Source organism: Kazachstania africana, chromosome 10 (genome assembly GCF_000304475.1).
Source record: "Kazachstania africana CBS 2517 chromosome 10, complete genome".
NCBI classification, from domain to species: Eukaryota; Fungi; Ascomycota; class Saccharomycetes; order Saccharomycetales; family Saccharomycetaceae; genus Kazachstania; species Kazachstania africana.
The window spans coordinates 356,853-380,128 of NC_018949.1; the positions used below are offsets into that span (position 1 = coordinate 356,853).

The following is a 23,276-nucleotide window of genomic DNA, read 5'->3' on the forward strand; positions in this document are numbered from 1 at the left end:
TGTACTACCGATGCCGCAATGTATTAACTTATTTTTTTCTATTGTACTTCTTCCTCTTTCAACAGCTACAAGACGAAGCCTCGCTGGTAGCATTAGCAGATGCTGCAAGATTGATTCTTTGATCCTCTGTTATTGTGGTATCATTTGGACTACTATTATCATTTTTGAGAGGTATTTTTTCACCAATATTGAGGAAAACATCGTTGACGTTTTCCGCCGTTTTGGCGCTAGTTTCAAAAAAGATCAAACCTTCCTCTTCTGCTAATCGTTCACCTTCCTCCCTAGCAACTTTTCTTTCACTCTCGTCGTTCTCAATTATATCAACCTTGTTGCCTACTAGTGCAATAATAATGTCTTTACTGGCTTGCTCATGTAGTTCTTTAACCCAGTGACGTGCTTTAATAAAAGATTGTGGCTTTGTAATATCGTAGACGACTAAAGCTGCTTGTGCATTTCTATAGTACATTGGTGCCAGTGAAGCAAATCTTTCTTGACCTGCAGTATCCCAAATCTCAAATTTTATCGTGTTATTATTGATATTCACACGTTGTGTTAAAAATGCTGCACCAATCGTTGGTTCCTTATTTTCTGAAAAATCATTTGATACAAATCTTAATACTATAGAGGATTTCCCGACAGCAGCTTCACCTAGTAAAACTAACTTAATAGACGTTATTGGATTACTCATGATACAAAACGCGACTACTCAGAATTGAAACTTAGGTCGTTCAGCTTTCCATTCACATATTAATATTGCTATTTTTGTAAGTTTCCGTTTCTTCAGTTAAAAGGGATTTTACATATCTAAAAAAAAAAACAGACGTGAATTATGATACTATAGTAAGTATTAAAACATATGAATGTATAAATAGATATATATATATATATATATATACATGTTCAGTATGATATTGTACAGTGAGACGTTGCATAATGAGTATGAGTTATAGTTTTGGTGTGGGGAGTCTTGTTGCCGCATGGTTAGTCACAGTTGTGCCATCTATCTTGTCATTTTCACCGAAGAATGCTACTGTGACAGTCAGGTCATCTCTGTACTTTCTGCTCATGGGGGACGGTATACTGACCAGTCTGGATACATATTCTTTTTGTCCTCCTACACTCAATGCGTTTCTTATTAGGTGAGTTGCGACGTTGGAGTCCTCCAATAGATAATCCACTTTATCGACGGTATCAACACTGGATCTGTATCTGAATGTTGGTCTCAATGAATCTTTATCCTGTGAGATATCCTTCACAAGAGGTAGGTTTTTCTTAGTATTACCTGCTGCAGTTTTCAATATATAGTGGTCTCTCCATTTAATAACTAATGCGGCGATTTCTTCATTAGTGAGTAATTCGAAAAGACCGTCAGAGGCTAATACCAAAAATTTCATATTAGAATCGATCTTTGTTGTCGTAATTTCAGGTTTTGCGGTAACGTATGGCGGTGTCTTGAACTCTTTTGGTTCAGTTCTCAAAAACATTCTCACATTTTCAGGTAGTTCTCTCAAAGATTTACCATCAATTTGATTCAACTTGTAACGATAATCACCAAATGCTCTTGATGGTTGCAGTGAGCCGAGAATTCTCCCACGGCGTATGACATTTGGTTCATCTGGATGCTCATTCTGTATTCTTTCTATTTCACTTGGACTGTCTCCAGTTTGGTCTGTGGATAGAGATTTCACGTACCATTCATTGTTTTCAATACCGCCAAGTAAAGCCCTTGAGTCACCTGTGACAGCAACTTTCAAAGTGGAATCAGTAGAATCGAAAATAGATAGAAGTGCACAGGATCCTGAAATTGCCGGTAATAAATTGATTAGATTTGCATTGTCCTTAGAGTCTTGAAATATTTTCCTAAATGAATTGAAAATAATATCATTATCAAGATTAATAAAACCCTTGACAATAGAATTATCCATTGATTCTTTTGAATCCAATAATTGCTTTGAAACGTATTTTATAATGTCTTGAGACAATCTTGACGAAGTGAATGGACCACCATGTCCATCAAAGATACCAAAGAAGTAAATATCGTTGTTATCTTGGGAGAGGATTCTCTCTACATGATTATCTTCAATGGGGTGATTTGAAGGCAATTGAGATATGTCGTATCTAACAATACCAGTACCGCGATTAACTAGATACGATTCTTCCAAATTTCTTAGACGATTATTCACTTGCGAATCATCCAATATGACAAATCCATGACTAGTGGGAGCAGGTTCCTTCTTAATGGTGGTATACCTTCTTATTTGCTCTCCCAGGGACTCTAAAGAGATGACTGTAGATTGTGAGAACAATGAATACGCCAGTATCAAAGTACTCCCACCCAGGATAGCAATAGAGATGTTTTTAAATTTGTTATTACTACTATTGTTATTGAACCGATATACCTTAGACGAGTAGCTTCTGCGTAGCAACTCATTCCAAGTTCGCTGGAACGAACTCTGTGTCAGAATACGTGACGATCTACGAAGCAGCATGGTATACAGTGTGAGGCGACTCTCCTCGTATTACAGAAATATATGCTAATATGAACATTATGCAGATCGATTCCTTTCAAACACGGGAAACTTTTAATATTTACAGGCATAGTGAAACATTGCACAAAAAGAACGTAGATAGAGTCGGTAAGTACAAGAACACCTGGTATATACACCCTTCAGAATGAGAGAACGCATCAAGTTGTAAGCCACCAATCATCTCAAGAGGATACGGAAGATCGCAATCATGGTAAACTAGTCATTCATATTGATCTCCATTTAGTACTTTTACAGAGGTTGAATAACTCTACACGGGGCGTTTGCAATAATTCGAAGAAATTTTTTGGTAAAAAAAAAAATTGGAAATCGATGAGGTTAATGAAAGAGTACTTGCTGTCATTAAAGAACACTTTTTTACAGCTCTAGTGAACTAGTCAGAGATAGTGTCAGAAAGTTTAACCCGGTCATGCCTCCAAAGAAGAACAAGCAACAAGCCAAGCCGGCTAAGAAGAAGGACAATGTTGACAAGACTTTTGGTATGAAGAATAAGAATAGGTCTACAAAAGTGCAAAAATTTATAAAGCAGGTGCAACAGCAAGCTGATCCCGAGAAGGAGGAAATGAAACGTAAAAAGCTGGAGGCCAAGAAGCTGCAAGAAGCAGCAGAAGCTGAAAGAAGGGCCCTTTTCAATCCTGTTATGGACCAAAGAGTTCGTGCCGGTGTCGATCCAAAGACTGTTCTTTGTGCACTTTTCAAGCTTGGTAACTGTAATAAAGGTGATAAGTGTAAATTTTCGCACGATTTGAACATCGGGAGAAGGGTGGAGAAGAAGGATCTTTATCAGGATGCCAGGTCTGAGAAGGAAGGTGACACTATGGATCAATGGGATGAAGAGAAATTGAGAAGTGTTATTTTGTCTAAACATGGTAATCCAAGGACAAGCACGGATAAAGTTTGTAAATATTTCATCGAAGCTGTCGAAAATGGTAAATACGGTTGGTTTTGGGTTTGTCCAAACAATGGTGATAAATGTATGTATAGACATTCCTTACCTGAAGGTTTTGTGCTGAAGACCAAGGAACAGAAACGTCTTGAAAAAGAAGCATTGGAAAATCAGCCAAAGATCACATTGGAAGAGTTTCTTGATACTGAGAGAAACAAATTGGATAAAACCAAACTTACACCAATTACCATTGCAAATTTTGCTGAATGGAAGAAAAATCATATTATTAGAAAGATTAACGCCGAGAAGAAAGCTAATGAGAAGAGGAAACCATGTGGCCGTGAAGTCATTCAAAAGTTATTAGCCGAAAACAAACATATCGAGGAAAGATATGGTTCTGTTATGGAAGACGATGAAGGTACGGCGTGGGATTTAACGGAATTTACAGATGCGTTAAGAGAAGCTGAGCATAGGGATGACGACGGTATCAAGGACTATGGTGACGGTAGCAATCCCACATTCGAGGTTAGAGCCAACTAAGAATAGCCAACAACTCCGCTTTTCTTACTCGAACACACCAGCATTTTAGAGACAGAAACACAGTCTTCTGCCTTTCCCCATATCAGCAATTGAGCGAATGTCTCTCTACACTATATAAATAGCTCGCCTTGTATAGCAATAAGCCTAACCGTTTACCATGTCTAATGTATGCCTATTATACATAGTAAACTCAAGCAACTAAGTATTTTTCACGTGACAAAATGATTCTTTTGGAGCAGACAGCTCAAAAGAAATTTCGGAAAGAAAATCCACCCACCCTGGGCGAAGGATCGGAGGGGAGCGTTCCGATCCGCTCTCTTCCGGAACGCGGGAAAAACAAACAGCACGTGACGTGTGCACTGGCACGCATTTTGTCTTCTCTTCGTCAATTTAGTCGCTCAACGGAAGCCTCTTCCGGCAATCCCACGATTCTCTAAAAACACCACCATGAAATGTATTGTGGTTATCAGATGAGGAGCAGGGATAAGACGTGGCAGTCAAGCAGGTCCCCACGCATATTGGGCTCCCAAAGGGTGGGAGCCCGTTGTACAACGAGTGAATCATAGTATAGGGCCGACCGCAAAGCCTCTCTTAATAACCTGCTATATACTCTACAGACCTCGTTAGGGTTCGGTACATACTCCTCCTCCCATTAACGCTAGAATGGTCGGAAAGCTAGGGCTATGGGCTAGTCATTATTGGGGCTAGGGTAAAATAGGCCGGAAGACTCCCGGAAAACGATGAGGGCTGGACAGTCTCGCCAAATTTCTTGGCAGTGGGAGAAGGCACCGAGGTCGAGAAAAATCAATTTACTCTGGAAAATTACATCAGATAGCGAGAAAAAAAAATATGCCAAGATTAAATAAGGAAGGATGGGCATGTAATTCATTTACCTGGTAAAAATAGTCACTGATATCAATTCTGTCAAATATAAATGATCTCATCCCACTTCGTATAAACACTATTTGAAGGCTTGGTTTAATTTTCTCGCTCTCTAATAATATTACCTATAAACCATCAATTTTTTTGCTTCATTTTGCACATTACTTGAACAAGCACACACACATATATATATATATGGGAAGTAATTGGTACTGAAGTCTACTAATACTCCTTTTAATATATTTTCCGAGCTCCGTTTTTTTACATTAATTTTTCATTTGGCAAGGAAGTCTTCAAACTAATGACAGCATCTGTTACTTTAGGTCAAGCAATATGGGTCTCCGTAAAACCCATTATAAAGATCTTCTTAATCATAGGGACGGGTTATGGCCTTTCTAAAATGAACGTACTAACTGCAGAAGCAACGAGGACCATCAGTGATGTCATTCTTATCGTTCTTTTACCATGTTTGGCTTTCAATAAGATCGTGGATAATATTGAGGATTCAGATATAAAGGATGTGGGTATCATTTGTCTAAGTTCAGCATTAATCTTTGTAACAGGCGGTTTTTTTGCATATCTAGTAAGACGGTTCATGCCTGTACCTAAAAAATGGTATGGTGGGATTATTGCAGGTGGGATATTCCCAAATATCAGTGATTTACCTATTGCCTATTTACAGTCAATGGACACCGGTCTTATTTTCACAGAAGATGAAGGTGACAAGGGTGTAGCAAATGTTATTATCTTTTTAGCCATGTTTTTATTGTGCGTTTTCAATTTAGGTGGATTCAGGCTGATTGAACATGATTTTAACTATAATGATGCAGAAAATGCTACTCGACCTAGTGAGGAAGAAATACCAATAGAAAATAGTAATGATTCAAGTTCCAATTCACTTGATCTTGAAAAACGCTTTACTGATCCATTAGCATCGTTACCTCCACCACAGCCTGCAAAAGTCTCAAATCAAAGCATAACATCACGAAGTAATACGCTAAGTCCCAGTAATTCATTCATATCTTCAGCCAACGCCCCATCGGTAAGATCTGACGAAGATTATGAGAGACAAATGGGCGTGTCATCTGCAATTACTTCTGTCCATCCTCAACCAATAGCATATACTAGTGGCTACGATATCGCTAAGAAAAATACAAATAATAGTTCATTGTCACGTATTTCCACATACCATTCGATAGATTTGCGTGGCGGGCAAGCACAAGGTCTACATGATATAATCAAAGAGTATTCAAATGTGGATCAATTTGGTAACTCCAGAAGGAATTCCATAGTCTCAGATGATGGATCTGAGGTAAACGTAGAGAAAAAATCAACAAGACTAACCAAAATGTTGACATCTGACGCTACTGTTAGTAAACAAGATATAAAAGAATCAGGCAAAAGTTTCCTTCCTGAAAACATACAAAAATTTCCATTAACATCGTTACTCATTTTCTTTTTGAAGAATTGTCTAAGACCTGCATCTATCGCCGTTATCCTTTCACTGACCATAGCATTTATTCCATGGGTAAAAGCCCTTTTCGTCGTAACATCAGATGGGCCAAATATCAAAGAGGCTCCTGATAATGAACCTGCATTAAGTTTTATCATGGATTTCACAAGTTATGTCGGTGCAGCTAGTGTGCCTTTCGGTTTAATGTTATTAGGTGCAACTTTAGGTAAATTGAAAATTGGTAAATTGTATCCAGGTTTCTGGAAATCTGCTGTCGTATTAGTGGTACTGAGACAATGTGTTATGCCAATCTTTGGTGTATTATGGTGTGACCGTCTTGTTAAGGCAGGATGGTGTAACTGGGAAGATGATAGAATGTTATTATTTGTCATTGCCATTAATTGGGGGTTACCAACAATGACCACTCTGATATATTTTACTGCTAGTTATACACCGGAAGATTGTCTGGAGCCGGTTCAGATGGAATGTGTCTCATTTTTTCTGGTTTTACAATATCCATTGTTGGTCGTCAGTCTACCATTCCTGGTAACTTACTTTTTAAAAGTACAAATGAATGTTTAATAAAATATTCTCATAGAAATTAACATATGCATCTACTTCATTTTATAGAATTTATGTCCTATTTTACAAAAATAACTATATTTAATGGTATTTATAAAAATTTCAAATATTACATTATATATAGAACAAGCTAAAAAAGAAAGCTGTTCCTATTTTATTCATTTATTTTCTTTTTCAAAGTCAGAGAGTAGGTAAATTGAAATGTTTTCACCATAGTTGACACCATATTGTGCCCCAATTGTAATCTTTCTATTGAACCATTCTTGCATAATGGTGAAACGATTACTAGACCAGCTCTCATTTAGTATTCTATTGTTACAATCTGATTTTACAAACGAGCACAAATCCAATACAACGCCGTGCTTGTTTAGTAACTCAGAGACAAGTAATGCAGTTATATTACCATACTTAGTTGAGGTATTGTCTTTGCATCTTATCAAACACACTAGTAACCCTCCAGCCTTAGAAATAATACAGTTCTTAATTAAGTGATGGGCATCTTTCACAGATTTTTCTAGATCTCCTACAAAGTGCGTTAAACCAAGGACGTCAATAGTTTCGTTAATCGGACCGAGGACGTATAGTAGATTTAGGCTAATTAAGTCTCCTTTTGTATTCGTCACTTGAACGTTTTTGATGAAACCAAGGTCACCAGTTCTTAGATAAGTTAATCCATTATATGAATCTTTTTCAAATCTACTTTTGAATTGCTCATCAATGAAATCGTCCTTGGTTAAGGTGCCATTTTTATTCATAATGGCATAATTCGATGCATTACCTTCAGAACAACACCAAATTTCTCCAATTTCACCCTCAAGGCAGGGCACCAAAGTCTCTGGGTTAACAATTGAGACATCTGTACAAACAGGAACGACACCTGAATCCTGTAGCCTCAAAGCACCGATAGCTTCGGCGGAGTTTGGATTTAACTCTTCTACTATACCCTCCCTCATTGAGACTGGATCTAAAAATAAATCGATGGGAGGAAGATCAAGATACGATCGTAACGAAATAATCGAGTTGAAATGATGCTCATAAACGTAATTGATTTGTTCAACTGATAATAAAATAGACTGATATCTATTTAGTAAATTTTCTACAGCTGTCGTACGAGGTCTTCCACTAAAAGGAATCATCAAATTCTCAACATCTTTGAAGAAATCAAATCGGAGGTTTGATGCTGAACTTCTTTGAGAGCCTTTATGCTTTACAATCTCTGCTTTAGACTTCATGAGATTAGATGCTTTATCCAGTAGAGAGCCAAAAGTTTCAATATTCATATACAAATTTTTAATATTCAGATTCTGTATCCCTAGCAATATATTTTTTGGATCTGACATTACAGTTGAATAGCTAAAAAGGTCGGTCGATGTGCCTACATAGATACCAAGTAGGCAGCTCATTATGAAACCTAAACCTCTTGTGTGAGAATAAAGAGAGAAGATTGGAGAATTAGGACCTAATTGCAATGTTTCTTTGATAATTTTAGATGAATTCATCAGTGTGAAATGCGTCATTGCCACATGGATATTGTTAGAAACATCATAACCATTTGATATCCAAATTACTACTGGAGCAGTGTTCAGTTTATTATCTCGTTGATGCCCAAATTTATCCTTCAATACATTTCTGAATAATTTTATATTTATACCTTGTTTCTTTTTCAGTTTGGAAAATACGGTAATTTTTGGAAACAAGTATCGATAATTCTTGAATAATTTGTTAGCAACTGTGTTATTAGATAAAAAATTATTTACCTTAGAATCCATAAAAACTCTCTTCACTTTGTAACTTTTAATTATATTGGCCAAATCCCTGAAGTCATATTTTAAATTTCTTTCACTTAGTGGCTTTAGTGGTATGATAACAAGGTTACAGTAAAAGCAAGCCATTACCATAGCAACATATTCGACAGCATTTTCACACATAATGATAACTTTATCTCCACTTTTCAGTGGCGTCTTCGATGCCACGATTTTTTTCAGAAAGGAGCCAACTATCAGATCAAAAGTTTTCCAGGAAACCTTTTTATGAACATTATTATCATTACTATTTGAGGTAGTATTACTATCTCCATCGTTAAAGGCTGTTTCATTTCCCTGTTTTTCGATTCTCCATTCCAACACTTCAAGAATTGATTTAAAATCTGTAACTTTCTTCTTGGGACTTTTGCCATCGTAAGAATATTCTCTGTAGTCTATACCAGATGTTTGCCAAAACGATTTGTCTATTTGGTCTTTATCAACATCTAATGTACTCTCAATAAATGATCTTCTCAAAACTGAAAGATGTTGACTGAATATACTCTCATTATAATAGTTTGAATGTGGTACAAAATCAAGAATAACATTATCAAATTGAAATCTAACAAAGGAGGAGTTTAATTCACCGCTAGAAAATTTCTTTTCTACAATGCTATTTGCCAATTCTAAAGAGCAGTATCTTTTTGGTAACGTATCCTTAGGAACAACTAATATGCACATAGGTTGGATTTTGTGAAAGATCCAAAGAACTCTGTAAATTTGATCTGTTAAATCATTCATCTTTTTCTCTAGAACATCCTTATCCTTTTGAGAGGCGCCTGCAAGTAATGATCTGTCAGAACTTCCAGATTGCAAATTTGCTGGAAGCTGTGGCTTTTTGGCAAGTGAACTTTCAACTACTACTACTAAGAAATGCTCACTTTGATGATGATTCAGTTCAAAAGCAGAGACCTCATAAATCGTCGCAACAGTTCGTACAATGCTCTCGGTAATCTGCTGTAGATAATGCGTTTGCACAACACGTCTCGTTGCGAGAGAAGGGAGCGAAAGAGATGATTCATTCAATTGATTGCCGACAATAGTGGTACCTCCGGTACTAGCAGTATTACCAGAAGAGGACGCTTTTTCCTTTTTTAAGTCAGATGTGTGAGCCCAGTTAGGTAGTCTTAGTAATTTGTTTTGCAAAAACATATCTTCAATTAACGAAAGAACGTACACCTTACCATTATAAACAAACCCTATTAGCTTGGTCCTCAGGAATTGCGTTGTCGGGGGGCAAATACTAGATATAAAATTTAATCTCTCTATCGCAAAATTTGCTAGATCTTCATCAGAGCTTTCGCTGATAAATGAAAACATTTTCGTATGGTTTAGCTTCGCTTTAAAGACGAAGTCATTAACCTTATCCATTTGATAAAATTGGTCTATCAAGTTGTCTGAAGATACCCATATTTCACCCACAGTCAAATCAGGAACTAAGGTTGAGTCATCTGGATTTACCACGCAAAGTAATGTTTCTGGAAGTGGAAAACCGAACGTCTCCAACTTTAAGTAGTCCTTGAATGAACTTGTTGAACTTGCCATTGCGTCAATACTGGTTTCGATACAATTGCCCTTCAACTGTTCCTTGTTAATATATAATTCGTCCTGGTGTCTCAGTTTGGCGTTATGAATAGCAAAATTACTTGAATGGCCCAATTGATCTTTTATAGAAAGAAAGATACCACCAAAATCTAGAAGAGTTAGTACTGGCGAATAGCATAAATTTGCGTCTATACAACCTAAATTTTTGAGCCATTTATTAACAACCATGTCGGTTACGTCAACATCTATTGTATTACATGATGTTAAGCAACACTTAATACAACTGAAATCCACCTTATGTTTCCTTCTTTCAGCGACCACATCAGGATTTTCCAAGTAATTGATAACAATTTGTTTCAATTGTAGTTGGTCATTTAAAAGGATATCTGCTCTATATTTATCGATAATATTTTCGTAGGAACCACTTTTCGACAACAGATTGTCGTCAACGTTTATCAAAAGATTACCACTGAAGACATTGAAAAATATACCACATATTAACCCCGTTGATCTGGTGGGATCCAGAGTATTTACTAAATTAAATCTACCTGAAAGTTTTTTATTGGCCGCAATGGGTTTGATCTTATGATTGTGAGGCTTCATAATTTCATTCTTCTTCCAATGAGGCATTGTTCTAGAGTTCAATATTTTTGCCAGCAACGAAAGTTGACTATTTAATACCTTATGTTTCATAACAACACCGGATAACCTTCCTAGAGGAGTCCTAGTAAATTCGATATAAGCTATTGTTGATAAATCAAATGTTGGTGCATGTTTCTTGGCCTTTGAATAGGTTCCCAAATCGTCAGTCTTACAAAATATAACGTTAGAGAAATTTTCATTTTTATTCAATTTTATTTTATTATTATTCGCTGAATATAGATTGTCTAGATGTTTATAGCAATCATTTGATATTAGAATGAATTTTGAGTTTGTAGTTTTCAAAATCTCAATGATTTCTCCAAGTGAATAAATATCAAATGAAACTGGAACGGCGATCATTCCAGCAATGAAGCAACCCAATATAGCTACAGCGAATTCGATTACTTCATCTTTATTGTACCATAAAAGGACTTTATCCATCTTGTAGAGGTTATTTTTGTTTAACTCATGGGCTACCTTTTCTGCTCTTAAATATAACTTGTCCCAACTTATAAATGTTTCTTTACCTTTAGAATTTATATTTATAATTGCATTTTGACCTGCATAGTTCTCAGATCTTCCTCTCAATATGGAAGGTAAAGAAGCCATTAAAGTGTTGTCATTCTTCAGAACTTTCCTTGGCAGTAGAGGCACCATAGGATTGTAGGAACCATTTGACAAAATATCCCTAGAAGGAAGGGATAACTGCGTAGACGAATGGCGTTTGTGCCTTATGGAGGTTCCCATGATTGAGGGAGATGCTATTGATGAATTTGTAGTGACTCTATAAACAGAATCATTTCTTGAGAGTAAATTGAGATTCGATGACCTCTTCTGTATTAAGGTGGAAGATAAGCTTTGATTTCTACCTGGGATTCGTATAGTATTTGCTCTAACATTACTAACTGATCTCTTTGGGTCACTAGTTGAATTCTCCAGTAGTTGGAGTCGCTTTGTTTCATAGCCCTTTACAGTCAGATTACCATCTTTATAATCCTGTACAATGTCACTGAGTTTGTTCTGCAGATTTACTGGCAAAGTCGGTGGAATAGAAAAGTCCATTGCTTACACATGCGTACAAAAGCCAATAGCTTAGAATATGCTTCCTGTATGCAGTTTTAACTCTGTTTTTATGAAGATGCTCATTAAGTAAGCTCAAGTTTCGAATTTTATGTTTCGGGAAATTAAATATAAAAATATTAAAGCCTTGGCAATTCGTCATAGTAACAGAAGAGGCGAGTAACCTAAGATATAGTAACTCATTCAGCAATTCAAGATCCATCATAACACTATTAGCAACTACTATATAAACTTTCACACATCAAATAAGTATGGATCCACATAACTTGTAAATATACTTATTCTTACTACTGTTCAATATAAAAATCGGGCAGGAAGAGGCCCTTAAAGGCTCAACATTGAAAAAACATGCATCTCTAGAATTAAGTAAGTGAGCTAATCAAGAGTGAAAACTGGACAAAATTTATACGAGAGGATGGGTAATTCTATATCTAGGAGGCTGAGTAAGCTATTTGGGTCTCGAGAAATGAAGATATTGATGCTGGGATTGGATAATGCGGGCAAGACTACCATTCTCTACAAATTGAAACTGAATAAGATAAAGACATCCACACCAACAGTGGGATTTAATGTTGAGACAGTCACGTATAAGAACATCAAGTTCAACATGTGGGATGTTGGAGGACAAGAGAGACTAAGACCGCTGTGGAGGCACTACTTTCCAGCGACTAGTGCGTTGATTTTTGTTATTGACTGTAGTGACCGTGAAAGGTTTAATGAAGCCAAAGAAGAACTTTACAGTATAATTAGTGAGAAAGAAATGGAGAATGTTGTGCTGCTGGTGTGGGCTAATAAACAAGACTTGAAAGGTTCTCTGAAACCTCAAGAGATATCAAATCTATTAGAATTGGACAGAAATTTGAAAAACCAACAATGGTGCGTTATTGGTAGTAATGCATTAACTGGGACAGGGTTGGTCGAAGGATTATCGTGGATTTCGAATAATATCGACAAATAGAGACTATAAATCAAAAAACTTATTGTATGCGCTTCTCTAGAACGACATATATAAAATACACATATTTAAATTAATACCATCTGCAAGGAAGATAGCAGCTTCAAATTTATTAGTTATTCATAACGGATACAGTACCATCGTCGTTACCGAAGTAAACGATTTCAGCGTTATCGATGAATAACCCTGTTTCCACGACACCTACTAAAGATTTAATTTGAGTATGTAATAGTTTTGGATCGTGAATCTCACCGAAATCCGCATCTATAATGAAGTTATTATTGTCAGTAACCACTGGACCCGCTTTAGCTGGAGTGCCTTCTCTAACGACAACCTTCTTTGCGTGTAATTTTGTTTCCAAGTCCTTTGTAACACGCACATAAGCAGAAGGTACAACTTCGATCGGTACACCTTGTTTCCAGTTCGTGCCCAAATATTTTGGAGACTTCTTTCTATAATCAGCCACAACGATGAATTTCTTGGAAGAAGTGCTGACAAGTTTTTCTTGGAATAAACATGCACCACCACCTTTGATCAATTGCATATTTTCATCAACTTCATCGGCACCGTCAAATGCAATATCAATGTCCGGGAACATTTCAATGCTACCTAATTGAAGTCCGTTCTCCTTAATTAGCATTCTAGATTGAAATCCGGTAGGTATACAGATGAAATTAGCAACTTGTTCATGTCTTGCTGGATCCTTGAGGTACTGACCTAATCTCTCAGCAACGTAGACAACCGTACTACCACTACCAATGCCTATGATTCTGTGTTCCTCGAAGTTTATATTCTGGTCGACTGCATTATAAGCTGCAGTTCTCTTAGCTTCTTCCAATTTGCTTGATAATTGAGGTAAGTCTTTAACGTTAGCAACCATTTTGTTTTATCTTCGAATCACACACAGACAAATTCAGTCTTTCTCTTCTTTACAAGAACTTAATCTACTTCGAAAGTAATATGCTTACGACACAATATATATGTACATAAAGAGACAGAGAGTACCAACCGTGTATAGGGGTACAAGAGCGACCGTCATAGAAGAATTAATAAATCTTATTAATGAGTAAATCCAATGACAATTTATACATCAGATTTTTTTTCTCTCCTTTGCGATGCCCGATGGGCTTAAGTGATCTTTCAAGTAAAAATTGGGAAAATTCACCTCAAGATTGAATTCATTAAGTGGAGAGTGACAAGAGTTGAGTAATATCTCTTGCTATTTGTGTCTACCACCCTTTAGCTGGGGAACGGTGATGCCCGAACGAGGGTGAAAGAGAGAGAGGGCATCGCCTGTTACTACCTAGAGCGTACAAGTAGTACTTGTTCTTGAAGAATGTATAGCCTTTCAAGAAAATACATTTTTCCCTTTGTCTTAATGAGCTATGCGTGGGAAGTTCGAGGGTGCCCAAGAAGAACGTACTAAGCCTGTTATAGAGCAGCCTTGTGGGGGGAGTGGAAGATGATGAGGAGCTGTTAGCGTGCCATTACAGTACGTGGGAATCTCTCAAATCTGAGGAGGTTCTTTCCGGGTAAACCTTCACGTCATACTACTGCCAGGTCTTTTTTGAAACTGTTACTTGACTGTTTTGACATCCGTACATTCACAAAACCCGTGCATGTTATTTGAAAAATTTTCAAAAACTTTATGTGCGTCGCTTTTCCAAAAACTGATATTTCATATTCTTAGATTTTTTGCCATCGGAAAGAGAGCATTTGCTTGAGGCAGCCATCTCTCGTGCAGGGAAGGATCTCAGCCTGGCTTCTCCTTGGAAAGCGTGAGGTTTTTGCCTCCCCGGGATGGGGTCTGTTGGTACTATCCTGGTAGGATACTCGGATGGCTAGGTAGAGAGTAGCTAAATGTTCCTTGTAGACATGGCTCGCACGCACGGTAATCGCTTACGCACGCCCAATATGCCAATTTTCCAATTGGTTTTCCAAAGTAGTATCACCAATATTCTGGATGCGTTTGGCCCTCGTGTGTGCCTCTCGTACGTACTATACTGTGTAGTATCATCATTCTATCTACTCGAGGTCCTAATGACTATAATCGTAAAATTTCACTAGTAGTATCTTATATACAAAGAGCGTTTATTTGAAAACTTGTCTTATTGCTAATACCAAGATAGAAGATTGTCAATAATGTCTGCACAAGCTAAGATTTTATCTCAAGCTCCAACTGAATTGGAATTACAAGTTGCCCAAGCTTTTGTCGAATTAGAAAATTCTTCTGCTGACTTAAAAGCTGAATTAAGACCATTACAATTCAAATCTATTAGAGAAATTGACGTTGCTGGTGGTAAGAAAGCTTTAGCCATCTTCGTTCCAGTCCCATCTTTAACTGGTTTCCACAAAGTTCAAACAAAATTAACTCGTGAATTAGAAAAGAAATTCCCAGATAGACATGTCATCTTCTTAGCTGAAAGAAGAATCTTACCAAAGCCAGCTAGAAACGCTAGACAAGCTCAAAAGAGACCAAGATCTAGAACTTTATCCGCTGTCCACGACAAAATCTTGGAAGACATGGTTTTCCCAACTGAAATCGTCGGTAAAAGAGTCAGATACTTAGTCGGTGGTAACAAGATCCAAAAAGTCTTATTAGATTCCAAGGATGTCCAACAAATTGACTACAAATTAGAATCTTTCCAAGCTGTTTACGCTAAATTAACTGGTAAGCAAATTGTTTTCGAAATTCCTTCCGAAACTCATTAAAATTATTAATTTAATTTTTTTATATCATATAGTTTCCTATTAATATAATACTTTATCCAAATTCCATTTTTTCTTCACAAACGATAAATCTATATATTTACATCATATTATTTACTTGGCCATATTTACAAAATTTTCGTACCTTAAACTTTCACTAAATGTGGCAAGCTTCTCATGCTTCCTTTCATCCAATTTTGTGACAGGAATATCGAAATATTTGAAAGTACCAATGTCGCTGGCACGATCATTTACTTTTTCAGCTGATTTCTCTGCCAGTTTGACATTTCTTTTATTACTATTCATACCAACTACATACGCAGCTCCTAAAACAATACCCATTATTATCGTGAACTTTATGAAATTAAGTATTCCACCGACAATTACGGCTAACCATGGACTGGCATAACTCAATAGCAGGCAACATGTGAATCCTAAAGCGAATGATGGAGTGTCAAGCTTAATCATATCTATCTCATCTCGATCTGCTTATTTTGCCAAGCTTATTTTTTTTTCACTCTGATCGATTGATATATTTATATTATCGCGAACTCAGTCGTAATAGTAGTAGCACTAGTAGTCGTAGTAGTATAACATGCAAAGAATGAAAATTAATATCAAATGTAAAATATACGTAATCTATATACAATTCACCTCCTAGGCTGTCTCATTCTTGCCATCTTTCTTTGTGTCATGAGTCCACCAGGTTGCTGGGGTGCAGTGTTCGTTGTAACCGGTGTTTGTGCATTAAAGATGGCCGCAGGATTCACGTTTCCGCCTCCACCAAAATTTATATTTGCGGTAGCAGATGGATGGAAATTTACTTGAGGAGCTGGATTGCTACTAAACCCATCCACTGCGGGTGGGTTGAATGTGTTCCCTTGGAATACGGACTGAGCTGTATTTGGATTGGAACCATTTACACCAAAGTTGAATCCAGCGTTGTTATTTGGTTGACTAGAGAGCAATGGGTTTGCTCCACTACCATTCGCTGCACTGGATAGCAAAGGGTTTATTGATGCATTGAAAGTGTTCGCTCCATAAGTTCCACTAGTAGCAGTGCTTGAAGCAGATGTTGGGAATAGACTTTGTTGAAGGTTACCAGTACTATTTGAGGGCTTACCGAATGAAAATCCGGGGGTAGCAGGTTGATTATCTGATTTGTTACTTCCAAAGTTGAAACTTGGTACCGCAGCAGCAGCAGTACCGGTTCCAAGAAGTGGATTATTAGTTGAAACGGCACTAGTGCTGCCACTTGTAGGAAGTTTCTTGAATGAAAATCCTGTTGTACCAGTCTCTGCCTTCTTCTCTGGCGCTACTACAGGAGGTGGAAGTTTATTAAAGGAAAAGCCTGATGCAGGTTTATCTTGTGGTCTAGAAAATTGAAATGATGAAGCAGAGCCATTAGATGCTGTACTTATATTATTTTCCTTGTTACCAAATGAAAACCCGCCAACAGGCACTTTAATATCGCTTATGACAGCTTCCTTTTCTACATTGGTGATGTTTGGCTTGCTAAACGAAAAGGTGGATATCTTTGCAGGGTCAGCCTTATCCCCTTGCGAGCTTGTTGTACCAAAACTGAAAGCTGGCTTAGGCTCTTCCTTTTTAACATCTGCTGGTTCACCAAAAGAAAATGCTGGTTTAGCTTCATCAGTTTGTTTGCCAAATGAAAAAGTTGGTTTGGCCTCTTTGATAGTTGCCTCAGTAGGCATATCTTCCTTCTTTGTCGAGGGCGCGCCGAATGAGAAAGACGGTATAGCAGGTCCCTCCTCTGTTTTCTTGCCAAGACTAGCCCCAAAGGAAAAGGTTGGTTTGGTGCTAGTTTCTTCCTTATCTAGGCTTAATACAGGAACTGTCGCTTTGAGAGTTTCCTCACTTGATTTTGGGGCTCCTAATGAAAAAGAAGGTGCTGTTATTGTAGTGCTACCGGTTGTTGCAGATGTACCAAAACTGAATGCAGGCTTTGTAGTCGGAGTTTTTTCAGACAATTTAGGTTCAGTGAAAGTAGTCCTTTCGGTTGGTTCAGTAGCGCCAAAGGAGAATGATGGTATTTTTGCGTCTTCTTTCTTACCGTTTAGGCCAAATGAAATTCTAGGCTCCTCTTTCGAACCACCGTCTTTGTTGCCAGATAATGTTGATGTTAAATTTATGGAAGGCCCTTTTGGTGCTGAACGTTTTTTCCTTCTTGGTTCTTCTTTATCATCATCTTCTTCGACCTCTTGTTTTTTCGAGGTTGATACAAAGGAAAATGCTGGTTTTGTTGCCGATGTAGAGGTTTGAGACTTTGATGGTATCAAGTTTAAAGATATTTTTGGAGCTTCGGAAATCTTTTTCTCGTCAGTGGATAAAGATTTCTGTGGTTGCTGTAAGGCTTTGCCTTTATTCAGAGAGAAAGAGACTGGAGCTTTCTTTGATGGTGTTCCGGTGTCCTTGATAAAATCGAATCCCGCAGTAGGTAATACGACCTTCGAACTAGTGGCTATGTTTTTGACGGGTTCCTTTAATGCGATCTTTGATTTGACAAGCGGTTTAACGCCATTTATTAAAAGCTTTTTCTGAGCACCTGAAAGGCTAGAATCACCTGCTTTCGTCTCCAAACCATTAATATTTGTATTTAAACGAATTGTGAGTCCAGCATCTTTTTGTTCATTCGTAACAGGTTTCTTCTCCGGAATACTATCATATTCAGAGAGATCGTATTCAAAACTACCTGACCATTTAATACCTTGAGTTTTCCTCCTTGTATTTACATTTTGGGAGGAAGCTATGCTTTTCAAATGCGACGATCTCGCTGGTTTCTTTATCGGAGATGGCGTAACAGATTTATGGTACAAGACAGTATCATTACCTTGTATTTCAGAATCGTCACCAATTGACATCAACGACGTAGAGTGGCGCGTCACAAAATTCCTATCGTTCATACGTCTTAAAAACTGTTTTTGTCTCAATAACCTCAACCGCTGTATTGGAAGAATTGGTAGTACCGGTGGTCTGAAATCCGAACCTGTTTCGTAGAGTATCAACGTATCCCTTTCAGGGTTTACTGTGGAAATAGTGTCCTGCTTCCTTCTTCTCTTGACCTCGATGGATCCTGCGCGATTGGAGCTCTGTACACTGTCAACCTCTTTAACAGACTCAGGTATCTCATCCATATTTGTATCATTATTTCTATTGTTGTTGAAAAAATTAATTATAGAGGATGAAATTGATCTTTTTCTTGTGTTTGAGAGGCGACGACGGAGTCCTATATGGCCCTGTCCCGCATTTGACACCGATGCAGTAGTCATAGTACTATTGATTCTATCACTTGTAGTATTGTGTTAGAAGTGATGATGATGATGATGATGTTTATTATTCACTTAAGATGTTAGAAAAGAAAAAAAATATCCGACCAAAAAAAAAAGAGCCAGAGCCAACCCTAACCCTACCCCGACCATCCATGTAGCAAAAATACATCAACTACAAATAAGACCTAATATAACCGTTAGGGTTGGGCAGACAGCCAATCATCACCTCAAAACGTTGAGGGTAACGACGAGCTACGCGTGAAAAATAGAGATCTTCTTCCGCTGGCTTTCCTTTTTGGAATTTTTGGTGCAAATCAGCCTTCGAGAAACGGATAATCTGAGAAAGCTTGAACGATTAGTGCTCGAACTCAGTTGGAAAAAGACAGCAACGCAAGTTTTTGTTTTTTGTATAAAGCACAGGCCATATACACAGAAATAAGCAGCGTCAATAGTTGGATTTTCTTGCATTACTGGTAAATCACTCGTATACTTTCATCGAACTTTTGGCAATCTAATCATGGCAAAGATTTCTATACCTCCTGGTAAAGAAGCTCGTTTCAAAAAGATTGGTATCGTACTAGTGACTTTATTAACGCTGTACATCCTATATAGCGGCGCATCAGTAAGCAACACTGGTGTTAGAGTTGCTAAATCTGGTAAAAGGGAAAAAGCTACTTTTGTCACTTTAGCACGTAATCAAGATCTTTATTCTTTAGCTTCTACAATTAAAAATGTCGAAGATAGATTCAATCACCAATACAACTATGACTGGGTTTTTCTTAACGATGCTGATTTTACGGAGGAATTTAAAGAAGTTACCTCTAGATTGGTAAGTGGTACCACTAAATACGGTAAAGTTCCTAAGGAACACTGGTCTTACCCAGAATGGATTGACCAAAATAAAGCTGCTGAAACAAGACAAAAAATGAAGGAAGAAAAGGTCATTTATGGTGATTCTGTTTCCTACAGACATATGTGTAGATTTGAGTCTGGTTTCTTCTACAAACATCCCTTATTAGATGATTATGACTGGTATTGGAGAGTTGAACCTGATGTCAAATTCCATTGTGATATCAATTATGATGTTTTTAGATTTATGAGAGAAAACGGCAAAAAGTATGGTTTTACCATTTCTTTAAGAGAATATGACGCTACCATTCGAACTTTATGGCCTACTACTGTCAAATTCATGAATGACCATCCACAATTTATTCATGAAAACAACATGATGGATTTCATCAGTGATGATGGTGGCCTTTCATACAATCTATGCCATTTCTGGTCCAATTTCGAAATTGGTTCATTGGATTTCTTGAGAAGTCATGCTTATAATTCTTATTTCGATTATTTGGATAAAGCAGGTGGATTTTTCTATGAAAGATGGGGTGATGCACCAGTTCATTCAATTGCTGCTGCACTTTTCTTAGATCGTAATGAAATTCATCATTTCAGTGATATTGGCTACTACCATATTCCTTTCAGTGCATGCCCATTAGATCCAGTCACTAGATTCGAAGGTAAATGTAGTTGTAATCCAAAGCAAGATTTTACATGGAATGGATATTCCTGTGCTTCTAAATTTTACACTGTTAATAACATGAAGAAACCAGAGGGCTGGCAAGAATTAGCTTGAGTGGTGCGTACATCTCTTTTTCTTTTCAATGCAAAGTTAAGTATATATTTATTCAGATGTTATATCTTTTAAAAAATGAATGTGTCAACTCGACGCCTAAAAATGTAGCTGCATTTGCAGGAAATGATCTCAATAAGGCGGGACCCAAACCCGGGAAAAACCCTTTTATACCACCTCTTGATGAATATATCTCTCTGGTGGCATTAATCATTGATTGTTTTGTAGATGACGCTTGTAATTTAGTCTTTATTGTATCAATGGGGAAAACAACGAGCCACATTGACATACCAGCAATCCCCCCGGCAAGACAAATGTTCTTCACACTCAATTGATCACTTTCTTTATTCAATTTTTTCTTAACAACCTCATATGATGCAAAATACAAAGCACTACCTGGACCATCTCTTGCTAACGTTGCTAACGAACCTTTGAAAAGAGAAGTGATCCCACCATCATGTAAGATCTTAGAAGCGGCTGTAGCGACACTCTGCTTATTTTTTGAAGTTTGCAAAACGACTTTAATTCTTTCCGTGGGCGCCGTAATTAGAGTTGTTGGAATGGCACTAATGAACCCAGCACCGGCCATCTGTGAAGTGGACAGATTTGTCAAATAATTATTATTGTAACTGACTATTTTCTTACCGACATCGTAACCCCAAAATGAGACGGCAAAGATTGGCGTCACTCCCAACAATGGTGGTATGACACCTTTGTAAAAGTTTCTTACCAAATTAATGGGGAACAACCCATGACCTTTTGAATTACTCCAAATTTGCAAAACTGCGTCTTTAGCGTTGATTGCTTGACCATTCTGACATCTGACTTTAACCAAATCGAAAGGATGTCCCGTGGCAACGGCTGACACGCCACCGACACCGCCTGCAGCCAGAGATTTGAAATTCTCCATTATTGAGGACCCAGTTTCATGAATCAAAGAATCGTTTTCCTCATTCAAGATTGCAGTGTCTGAAGTATCTGAGGACATTGTATTACCGAATACCAAGATGGGGAAAGGTGCTAATCCACAGATATGCGTCTCAAGAAAACTGCCACACACAAACCTTTCTTTATATACCTTTCACCAGTCTTAAGCACATCTACCTGTATATACATATATATACTTATCTATACGTGCACTTCCTTTGAGAGGCCCGTTAAACCGGGGAGGGACACTTTACGTTAATTTGATTGTGGGTATCGGCGGCGAAGGCAGCGGCAATTAACAAAAAACAATCACGTGATAACCCCGTGGAATACTCCAGGGCTAGAAATAACGCATTGCTAGGGTAAATTTTCAAACTGTGCCGATGAGCGGTATTCCGGTCGGAATCAGCATAGGGCTGGATGTCGGTAAATCAGGGTTCTATCAATCACGTGTTTTCAATGGGAGGAAAAGCTAATTTTTTTTTTTTTTTTTTTTTCCTTTCCCTTTTGCATTTACAGATAAAAATATATTATTTGAACATATTCTGTTGCATTATATAATACTTGAAAGCATACCATACAACAGGGATTTCTTATTACTGAAATAATCTTTCAAGTAAAAGTATACCACGATCTTTTTGATAAAGAAACAGGATAAAAGTTTGCGGCTTTTTTTTTGTCAATTGAGACGTACGAAGGATTCTAACAAGCATGTCCTTGAATAAGTCCAATATAAGAGAATACAAGCTAGTCGTTGTTGGTGGCGGTGGTGTAGGTAAATCCGCATTGACTATTCAATTGATTCATTCACATTTCGTAGACGAATATGATCCCACCATTGAGGATTCGTATAGGAAACAAGTCGTGATAGATAATAAAGTCACAATTTTAGATATTCTAGATACTGCTGGTCAAGAAGAATACTCCGCTATGAGAGAACAGTACATGAGAACAGGTGAGGGTTTCTTACTCGTATATTCTGTCACTTCGAGAACTTCTTTCGAAGAATTGATGACTTACTATCAACAAATTCAAAGAGTTAAAGACTCTGATTACATCCCTGTGGTCATTGTAGGTAATAAATCCGATCTAGAAGATGAAAGACAGGTCTCATACGAAGATGGTCAACATATTGCAACACAAATGAACGCACCTTTCTTGGAAACTTCTGCCAAGCAGGCAATTAACGTCGAAGAAGCTTTCTATAGTCTTGTGCGTCTTGTTAGGGATGATGGTGGCAAATACAACAAGAAAAATGTGGAAACTGAAAATGATATCAATTATGAACAGTTTTCCACTGTGAAAGATACTAATCAACAATTAAATGCTCCTGATAGTACAGGTCGCACTCATATAGGCCCTGGTGGCTCACATGTATTAAAAAATGTCCAAAACCCACAAGATAATTTTACAAATATTCAACAAACTTCTGATAATATAACCAATGACGATATGAATAACTTACCACAAGACGCCAATGCCACATTACAAGCTCCTCAAGTACAGCCCTTACCACAACAGGCAGATGCGTCCAATGCACAAACTGACGCCGGCGGAAGAGTCTCAAATGTAAGTAAACAAGCAAGAGTCAATCAATCAACTAAACCGACTGCTTCAGATAATGCAGCCAAGAAATCTTCGGGTGGTGGCTGTTGTGTGATCGTATAGGTGGGCCTCCACGGGTCCAACGATGTCTTGTGTCTAATCCATCCCTACACGTTATATATTTTCTGTATAATTCTCTGTATTTAACCAACACTCTTTTTCCTCTCCTTCCCGTTCTAAAATTAGATCAATTTTTCGAGAA

The 23,276-nt window shown here is 37.5% G+C and overlaps 13 protein-coding genes across 13 annotated transcripts; 6 read left to right on the top strand and 7 right to left on the bottom strand.

Annotated features, from left to right (window-relative positions):
* Window positions 1–58: 58 nt before the first annotated feature.
* Window positions 59–688, bottom strand: VPS21 (Rab family GTPase VPS21; the record flags this gene model as incomplete). Its single annotated transcript, XM_003959335.1, has 1 exon — window positions 59–688. One exon carries the CDS (start codon window positions 686–688, stop codon window positions 59–61), a length of 630 nt encoding a protein of 209 aa, XP_003959384.1.
* A 256-nt stretch (window positions 689–944) lies between these two features.
* PTC5 (type 2C protein phosphatase PTC5) lies at window positions 945–2,489 on the bottom strand (the record flags this gene model as incomplete). The annotated part of the gene is made up of 1 exon (XM_003959336.1): window positions 945–2,489. One exon carries the CDS (start codon window positions 2,487–2,489, stop codon window positions 945–947), a length of 1,545 nt encoding a protein of 514 aa, XP_003959385.1.
* A 466-nt stretch (window positions 2,490–2,955) lies between these two features.
* TMA46 (translation machinery-associated protein TMA46) lies at window positions 2,956–3,972 on the top strand (the record flags this gene model as incomplete). Its single annotated transcript, XM_003959337.1, has 1 exon — window positions 2,956–3,972. The coding sequence occupies one exon, from the start codon at window positions 2,956–2,958 to the stop codon at window positions 3,970–3,972; it is 1,017 nt and encodes a 338-aa protein (XP_003959386.1).
* Window positions 3,973–5,155: 1,183 nt separating this feature from the next.
* ECM3 (putative ATPase ECM3) lies at window positions 5,156–6,889 on the top strand (the record flags this gene model as incomplete). The annotated part of the gene is made up of 1 exon (XM_003959338.1): window positions 5,156–6,889. The coding sequence occupies one exon, from the start codon at window positions 5,156–5,158 to the stop codon at window positions 6,887–6,889; it is 1,734 nt and encodes a 577-aa protein (XP_003959387.1).
* Window positions 6,890–7,047: 158 nt separating this feature from the next.
* Window positions 7,048–11,940, bottom strand: CMR2 (Cmr2p; the record flags this gene model as incomplete). Its single annotated transcript, XM_003959339.1, has 1 exon — window positions 7,048–11,940. One exon carries the CDS (start codon window positions 11,938–11,940, stop codon window positions 7,048–7,050), a length of 4,893 nt encoding a protein of 1,630 aa, XP_003959388.1.
* Window positions 11,941–12,373: 433 nt separating this feature from the next.
* Window positions 12,374–12,916, top strand: ARF3 (Arf family GTPase ARF3; the record flags this gene model as incomplete). Its single annotated transcript, XM_003959340.1, has 1 exon — window positions 12,374–12,916. One exon carries the CDS (start codon window positions 12,374–12,376, stop codon window positions 12,914–12,916), a length of 543 nt encoding a protein of 180 aa, XP_003959389.1.
* Window positions 12,917–13,025: 109 nt separating this feature from the next.
* On the bottom strand, window positions 13,026–13,793 carry RKI1 (ribose-5-phosphate isomerase RKI1; the record flags this gene model as incomplete). Its single annotated transcript, XM_003959341.1, has 1 exon — window positions 13,026–13,793. One exon carries the CDS (start codon window positions 13,791–13,793, stop codon window positions 13,026–13,028), a length of 768 nt encoding a protein of 255 aa, XP_003959390.1.
* Window positions 13,794–15,055: 1,262 nt separating this feature from the next.
* RPS7A (40S ribosomal protein eS7) lies at window positions 15,056–15,625 on the top strand (the record flags this gene model as incomplete). The annotated part of the gene is made up of 1 exon (XM_003959342.1): window positions 15,056–15,625. One exon carries the CDS (start codon window positions 15,056–15,058, stop codon window positions 15,623–15,625), a length of 570 nt encoding a protein of 189 aa, XP_003959391.1.
* A 111-nt stretch (window positions 15,626–15,736) lies between these two features.
* Window positions 15,737–16,090, bottom strand: KAFR0J01930 (uncharacterized protein; the record flags this gene model as incomplete). The annotated part of the gene is made up of 1 exon (XM_003959343.1): window positions 15,737–16,090. One exon carries the CDS (start codon window positions 16,088–16,090, stop codon window positions 15,737–15,739), a length of 354 nt encoding a protein of 117 aa, XP_003959392.1.
* Window positions 16,091–16,272: 182 nt separating this feature from the next.
* On the bottom strand, window positions 16,273–18,912 carry NUP1 (FG-nucleoporin NUP1; the record flags this gene model as incomplete). The annotated part of the gene is made up of 1 exon (XM_003959344.1): window positions 16,273–18,912. One exon carries the CDS (start codon window positions 18,910–18,912, stop codon window positions 16,273–16,275), a length of 2,640 nt encoding a protein of 879 aa, XP_003959393.1.
* A 517-nt stretch (window positions 18,913–19,429) lies between these two features.
* Window positions 19,430–20,545, top strand: KTR1 (alpha-1,2-mannosyltransferase KTR1; the record flags this gene model as incomplete). Its single annotated transcript, XM_003959345.1, has 1 exon — window positions 19,430–20,545. The coding sequence occupies one exon, from the start codon at window positions 19,430–19,432 to the stop codon at window positions 20,543–20,545; it is 1,116 nt and encodes a 371-aa protein (XP_003959394.1).
* A 52-nt stretch (window positions 20,546–20,597) lies between these two features.
* On the bottom strand, window positions 20,598–21,530 carry CRC1 (carnitine:acyl carnitine antiporter; the record flags this gene model as incomplete). The annotated part of the gene is made up of 1 exon (XM_003959346.1): window positions 20,598–21,530. The coding sequence occupies one exon, from the start codon at window positions 21,528–21,530 to the stop codon at window positions 20,598–20,600; it is 933 nt and encodes a 310-aa protein (XP_003959395.1).
* Window positions 21,531–22,180: 650 nt separating this feature from the next.
* Window positions 22,181–23,137, top strand: RAS1 (Ras family GTPase RAS1; the record flags this gene model as incomplete). The annotated part of the gene is made up of 1 exon (XM_003959347.1): window positions 22,181–23,137. The coding sequence occupies one exon, from the start codon at window positions 22,181–22,183 to the stop codon at window positions 23,135–23,137; it is 957 nt and encodes a 318-aa protein (XP_003959396.1).
* Window positions 23,138–23,276: the final 139 nt, after the last annotated feature.